This window comes from Bombus vosnesenskii, unplaced genomic scaffold (genome assembly GCF_011952255.1).
Source record: "Bombus vosnesenskii isolate JDL3184/JDL3185 unplaced genomic scaffold, Bvos_JDL3184-5_v1.1 scf7180000013316, whole genome shotgun sequence".
NCBI classification, from domain to species: Eukaryota; Metazoa; Arthropoda; class Insecta; order Hymenoptera; family Apidae; genus Bombus; species Bombus vosnesenskii.
In genome coordinates, this window is record NW_022882962.1 from 3,920,341 (window position 1) to 3,928,364 (window position 8,024).

The window sequence follows — 8,024 nt, forward strand, 5'->3', positions numbered from 1 at the left end:
ATTTCTAAACATTTTCGTAAATTTATTACTAATAATTAATAACTAGTATATAGATGTTCATGGAAATGTATAATTTCGTAAAATTAAGCAGAGACTCTCTTTCTATTTAGCTCGTTCAATTTTATAACAAGTACTTTAGATATTTCAAATATCTCTATTCGTAAATATTCGCGATCCGTGAAAAAACAGGCGGAATCGTCGATCATAAAATTAAAATATAATTTCAATTGATGGAGAAAATCAATCTTTTTCACAGGCAACCGTATACAGAGGCGGCTACAACAGGTTCACGCCATACTAAGGATCGTCAGATATCAGAGCGCGAGCCTTCCAAGTACACCGTTATACTCAGCTGAACATGACCAGAACAAAAAGAAATCGACACAATCATCATCGTCATCCGTCATCGATCACGATTAGCCCACGAAGCGATGCCTGGACCCTCCGCGCATGCTGACGCTAGCCTTCTTCGTAGCACCGATACAAAATCATTGACTTCGGCTCTCGTCGACGCGGAACGAAAGCGTGTCTTTCATCCTGAAATCATCCGGCCATTATGGACAACGTTCCAATAAAGCCAGAACTACCGAGTCGACTACGAACGTGCCACGTATAAGTAGGACGAAAATTTCAAAATTGTTTGCGAAACGGGTACATTAAAGTTTTACACACAGTCGATCAGAGGGAAAATAGAAGAAGGAAACCCGTAGAGAAAAGGAAGAGAAAGAAATTTGCTTAATCGTTACAGACGAAAGGACGATCGAATGCATTAAGCGGACCGATAGACGAACAGATAGAAGGTTAAAGATCGTAGGAAGATGATATAGAACACTCAGAATTTAAATTAGATTGAAAGCGTGCTTCTCAGTTGGAGATAGTTTTCGATTGGGGTTGATCGACCAGACGACAAAGGTCTGCCGAAGCGTCGTCGAACTTTCAAACTCTGATCGATAATAAGAGGGTTGCGAGGAAGGACAGAGATATATGGCAGACAGGGAAATCGGTAAACTGAATTAGCGGACAAAGGGGACTGATTAAATTGAGTTTTGTTGGAAACATGTTAAACATCCGAGCAAACGGTCGTATCGAGCGTCTTAAGAAAAATATCGGTATCCGGCGAAGGATCAAAGTTACAAGTTAGACGAAATAGAATCGAAACGTTCCGAAGCTGTCGAAATTCGTGTGTAAAGGGAACGTGGCATCGCGTCATTAAACTATCAGTTCGTATCGGAGTTCGGACCCGGCAGCCATTCCGACTTTACGAAGTTGAATGACAAAGGGGCAAATGTGTCGAATCTAGACGGTGTACGTGTATATATATTTGTGTATATACGTATATATATATATATAAGTAGATAGATATAGATAATTGATCTCTCTAGAAATCAATTGTAATTATGCAATTCGTTGCTCGTGCACGTTTCTATAATCGTTCAGGAGAAACTTTTAAAACGCGACCCGGCAAGAATTTTTATCACTAACGAAACCGGGACTATTTAGATCACATTACAAAGTTTACGTATCATCGTAATGCGATGTTATTCATTGAGATCCAAAAAGAGTAAAAGGCATTCAATGAGAAATATGAATATAGAAAGAATTTTGTACATAATTCATTGACAATTCGCTAAAATATGAAAACGAAATCTGAAATAAAGAAACGAGTAAACGATCGTTTTCTTTCGTGTCCTTTTTTTTAATATTATTACTATTGCCATTATTTACCCTTGTCCTCCGTATGGACAAAATTTTATGTTTAATTGCCTGCGTTAACAGGTCTTTACTAATCATGAATCAGAAACACCAATTATCAGACACGTGATAAGACGTGCAAGAGGTAGAGGAAACTCTCGCTAATGGCTGCCGGAAAGGAACTCTTCCTTCGTGTCGACGAGGTACACACGACTTCCGGTGACAAACGCCACGCTCGGTAATCGGCGAAGAAAAATACGCGAGACCCTCTTTAGGTAGCTAGACAAGATTTTAGAGGAGAGAAAACGACGAGAGCGACGAAGCAGTTACGCGTGACCGGTAGGGTTTCTATGCCAAATATGTGTGTGTCTATGTTGCGCGTGTGTGTGCGTAGATTCGCGAAACGAACCGCGGCTGTAAAGAGTAGAATAGTAAATGTGGCTGAAGGGAGAGAGAGAGAATCCCTTGAATAACTTCTGACAAAAGCAAGATTCTGGCAAACAGAATCTAGTCAAATCAGTCTCTACCGGTTCCTAATCGAGATTATGACAATGTAACGCAGCTTTTCTCCTAATACTCACGGCCTTGTCGACGCTCCAATGGAAGATGGAACGTGACAGCCTCTTTTTTTTTTTTTTTTTTCTTATATAGTTAATGAAAATTACCTTTTAAGAATGGTAATTTTTGTTCGAATTTTGTAAATTTTGAAGCTTGTCGATCGAGGTTTCTACGCTCTCTTATTTTTTTTTGTAACTATTTTTTGGTGCAGGAATTGGAATAGAAATTAATTTATGGTGTTAGTAAATCTTGGTCTCGAATTCGAATCTCTCCGATTTGGAATACTCTGAACGTGAAATTGTCACTTGATTCGTACAAACGAGAAATTCGTTTGTAAGATGTCAATCGACGAAACGATTCCTATTCCTCGATGGACTGAGTGTCCACGCACGAATAGCAATTTTCATCGAGAATTACGATATTCGTCTACAAAAGATAGACACATTGTAACGGAGCTCGAGTGATCGAGGGCGTTGAAATTGATAGACTGATCCTCTGAATTTTGATGCAATCTCTTGGACAGCTTTTCACAGAAAGCTATCAGATTCCTTATGTGATATTTCCAATATTATTTCTCGACTAGAAATTAACTACAGCTATCGAAGATATGTTTTACTGTTCTACGTAGAGAACTAAACTCATTTACATATATACGATATATCGTATATATATATACGATATATGTATACATATAATATGTACACGTATGTATGTATACATATACGTGTACATACGTATATATATATATATATACGTGTACATATTATATGTATACATATTGTTTTTTGCATTTTTCATTTCAAACGATGAACGATGGATTCGTTCAAGTTTAAAGTTCCTCGAATTTCTACCGCATTCTCGATCACAGAATTTGATTTCTCGATCGGTCGGAAAAATCTTTTTTTGCTAGACGTAATCACGAAGGCAAACGAGAGAGAATTATAAAACGAAAAAGAGGGAGGGAGAGAGAGAGAGACTCACACACACACAGAGGCACACATAAACACAGAGTACTCCGAAGCAGAGAGTAAAAAGAAAAAAGATACGCGATAGGGAAATGGTACGCACATTGAGCCGAGTGAGTGATAATCCATGTTGAACAGAAAAAAAAAGTTCTAGTTAAGTGGAGATTTATCGTAATAAATATATACATATATATAAATAAATATATAGGTAAGCCGTTGCGTGATTCAACGTGGAGCGTAAGTGAGAAGGAATGCGAGTGGCCACGAGTGAATGAACTTGAGCGTGAAAGGGAGACATAAAAAGAAACTGATGAGGAAGAAAAAAACGACGAAACGTGAGGAACAAAATGGTCAAGGAAAAGAAACGCGATGGATAACGAGGGTGGGGTGGGTGGGGGTTGGAACAAGGTATGACACAAAGAGTCGTGTGAAATAGCCAAATATGACAAAGATGTTCTTTTCTTTCTCTTTTTTTTTTTTTTGTTTTTTCTTCTACTTCTTCTATTGTCTTTTGTTCTTTTTTTTCTACGTAGATAAAAAACGCGACAGCAGTAGTTAAACTAACTGACGTGGTTAAACGCGACGTAGTTGGTTTACTGTCGTCGAGTAGATTTTAAAGCTCTAATCTATCGTTAGGGTAATTCTCTAGGCTAGGAAGAGAGGCAAAATGGTCGGTAGTTGGTCCTCGGACCGAAATTGGCCGCTAAATAAGAAGATACATATTCTTATTTTTTCTTTTTTCTTTTTTTTTTATTTTTGCGTGTGCGAACGCCAGTACGTGTAAATAACGTAATTAGGGATCGACTGTGATCGATTTCGTCGAGCACAAAAGGAAGGATTAATTGAACGGGGGACGTCCCCGTTTTAGGAGCTAAACCGAACAATTCAGAACATACTCATTGATTCTTGTAACGTTAAATTAACGAGCGTAGATTTTAAAGGAGAGTCTGTAGAAACGAAACGAAGCGAGAAATAAACGATGGTAAAGGAAACACAAGATATATGCTAGTGATGCACGAGTATGATAATCTTCGAAGAAGCGAGAATGAAAGGGGAAAGGTTCTCGGGAATTCTCTGTTTGAGCGGCAAGAGACGTTCCCAGGATCGAAAAGAGACTCTTTGCTCTTCGAACCTTGGTCGCTTAATCGCGACTCGTTCCTCTTGGAACGAACACATTTTTCATATACGTAAGGCTCTCGAGATGCTGTGTGCTCGAAAATGATATATTGATATTAGAAAGGAATACGCTCTTGATCGTGTTCGTTCGCTGAGGAACACGCGCCAAAAGCGGAGCAACTAAGCAAGAAAGATCTATCCCTGTATATTGTACACTGTAATTACAATTTATACTTACTCGTAATCGATACCTTTATCGGTAGGCTATTACAACTAGTGGCTAGCGTAAGTCAAGCTCAAATCTAGGCGAGACCCACCGTCTTCGCGTCTTTATTCTTCGTCACGAGTGCACAACTCCCATCCCCCGATATCGCTCCTCTTGTTCCGGACTTTTATCGTTTTCTCGAGCGTGTTCTCCGATTGCGTACGCAGGCCTACCGTACACGATTCCCGTTATATTCACGATTCACGTCGTTGAGCTTACATTTTTCATTAATTTCATTTCTCTTTCCACTGTAATTCTTTTCTTCGGTTGCTTATTAGCTTTGTTTGTAAAACGTTGATACAAATATTCCTGGGCATCTCGCGAAATTAACAACGCGTCCAGGCGATCGACGGATCGTGCTCTATAAATATAATTCAATTGTAAAGCCGATTAATTTAGATTCGATTTAGTTGTAGTAGTTTGTTTCTTCGACTCCGATGTCCCTCGGGGTGTTTCGTGAAACTAATCATTGGAACGAGTTCAGTGCATAGAAACGATAGAAAGATCCGCGATCGATAATACGTTTTAGTGAAAGATACTCGAGATGACTATTTTAGATTCGAACACGACGTTCTTAAGGAAAGGTTGACTGTAAATAATCACGTGAGCACCGAGAAAGCCTAGTTCTATCGATACTATGTACTGAACTCGATCTTCGTATATTCGCCACATTTTGCGGAACACCTTAAATATTTATCTATAGGAAAATTTATCTATATAAAGAATAATGAATCAATCGCTGTACAAAGGGAAATTTAATGAAATTAGAGGTAGCCAGAAACACGAATAGATTAGAATAGTATCTGTTTCTGAGTCTCTTAGAAGAATCGAGCATTTGTCTCGACGATAGAACCACAGATACTAGTCTTCTTCATACTTCTAGAAACTAACTTATAATATTCGCCAAACAAAAAAAAAAAAAATCGTGCTTCGGCGTAGAATCCTCTCTTCGTGAATTGTACAAAATAAAAAAGAATCTGCTAATAATTGTAATTTTAACACGCACGATTCGATCGTCGAACGCTTTGGACGAATCTATGAAATTCAAATTAGAAAATATTGTAAGTGAGAGAGAGAGAGAGAGAGAGAGAGAAAGAGAGAGAGAGAGAGAGAGGAAGACAAGCCAAATATGCGAGGTAGAACGTCAAAATTTCAAATTGGAAAGAGCACAGTCGACTAATTCGCCCCATTTGTGCCCACGTTTCATTTTTACGTTCTCCTTTTTCGTTGATCCGCGTACGTTCTCGAGTGCTAGCGGGTAAATCGCATTGTAAAATAATCCAATACGATCGATACGCACCGTAACGTTATACATATATAAATATATGATTCTACTCTAATTATTATTAAAGGCAGTACCGTAAACGGGATTTTTAAAGTGAATCTAGATGACTACAGGACTTACGTAAACGACACATCTTTACGAGCAACATATCCTAGCGTACTAGGCGGCGTCGTGGCCAAGTTCAGCTCGAAATCCTCGTAGGTCCTTGGCTGACGAGATATTCGCGATTCGTCTACGCGACAACGCACATTTCCGCTCTCTTATTCCGGAAACTCTCTGGTGTCGTCCTTCCGCGATATGCCGGGGACACATGAAAAACGCGTGGTGCCGAATACACCTTCGAGGCCAGCACCTTCGAGGATTTCGAGCACGACCCATGGCCATCTTCTTTTTTCGAATTATCGCGAGGCAAAGACAGAAAGAGAATGACAAGTGAGAAAAAGAAGATAACGAGAAAATTAACAAGTAAGGGATGTTCCATGACATTAGGGCGTTATTACGGTAATAAGTCTAACTTCTTAGAGTCGTGAATGAGTGAATGATATTATGAAGAGACGATATGTGTCCGTGTATCGTGTGCTGAATGAGCGTGATATGATGCTTTTGCACCTCGTCGAATCGCCGCGACAAAAACAGACGATAGAGAGTTCTCGGACGTATTTGTTTCTAGGGACAAAATGAGAATAACTTAAGCGATTAAGTTAATTAGAGGATAGAATGTGAATGAAAATGCGCGCGATTCGATGATATACAAAATGGAGGGACGATAGAGATAACGTTTCGACAAACGGGGATACGAGATAAAAACAGAAAACGTGGATTAAAAAAAAAAAAAGAAAAGAAAGAATGAAATTGAATACAAACTAGAGAACATCGTAAAAAGAGCTAAATGCCACCTGTTTTTTCGCTTTTCTCGCAGTGTAAACGGATTCGCAACGGGAGACGCGTGCGAATCGTCATTTGGTTTCCGGCTGCGAATCCAACTCCGGAGGAAATAAAAAGAATAACGCTAAAACGAGCGTAAACGACTTTTTGCGCCAAGAAAAATGCAGAAGAGTTGAGCGTTAGCATATTCACGCATCCGCGGAACACACATTTACACGCGATGGAAATTCGACGACGAGGAAGTAATCTATGAATCCGCAGGAAAAGAAAGCAAAAAAGCAAAAAAAAATAAATTAATTAATTAAATAAATAAGAATTAATTATAACGAAACTTCAGGTACATGAAGTAACAAAAAAAATATATACAAAAAAAAAAACATGTCGAGAGAACAAGGATACGGTCAACTCGAAAACTTTAGTTGCAAAATACTGATAGGAGTACACGGGGTGTCTTACGGAACACCTTTATCATTGTCTGATTTGATGATATTTTGTAAGTCTGGACCAGTTGTTAGGTTCTTATTACTCCCATAGCGACTTCTTATGGCGTATTTTCTCTGTATATTGTCAATGTTTATTATTAAATATTTTTCAAATAAAACTCACCGTCTTCCATTCTGTTACATCCGCCCTTGACATTAACCCTGTTGCGCTCTTTGCACCGATTTTATCTCTCTATCGTTAAAAAATTTCTCAACTATGAAGATAAGACGGAAGATAAAATAGTCATTGGCATGTTTCATTTCACGTTCCACAATTTTATGCATAGAACTCGTCTCTTTTTATTTGTACAAACAAAATATCGAGATCAGGCTGTGAAAATTGCAGGTACGCGTCAGGGTTAACTCACTATACCTTAGCTATTTATAGAGCAGAAAAAATTTGATACCTGTAAACTACAGTGTAAACGTTCTATCTTACTCGAAACAAGAAAAAAAAAAACCAGAATTTTCCGTAAGAATTTATCTTCGATTAAGCGAACAGAAACACGAAAGATAACGAATTACTGTTTCCAAAATACTCTTAGAATCTGGTGTCTCGTTGTCGTTAAATTCTCACGGTTCCGACATCGCGACGTGTCTCGATATGAGAACAGAGTTAGAGGGCCAAGAAGCCAAGTCCGAAAGAATCCGCTTTTCTAGGACGTGCTTACGTTTCCGGTGAAAGACGAGTTCGCCAGCGGGGCCGAGATCTTTTTTTCGTCAGTGACTCATCGCGCACATGGAATTACCATTCGCTCTGTGTGTTCAGCGTTCGC

General features: G+C 38.8%; 1 protein-coding gene across 8 annotated transcripts in view; it reads left to right on the top strand.

Moving 5' to 3' along the window:
- The window catches only part of LOC117235519 (RNA binding protein fox-1 homolog 2), a 185,334-nt gene extending 183,131 nt beyond the window's left edge, over positions 1 to 2,203 (top strand). For all 8 annotated transcript variants that reach the window (XM_033497636.1, XM_033497631.1, XM_033497632.1 and 5 more), the window contains one exon: positions 257 to 2,203. In XM_033497636.1, the coding sequence (XP_033353527.1) occupies positions 257 to 301 (45 nt within the window). In that variant the 3' untranslated portion in view covers positions 302 to 2,203. The remainder of the gene's footprint in view (positions 1 to 256) is intronic.
- The last annotated feature ends 5,821 nt before the right edge of the window (positions 2,204 to 8,024 follow it).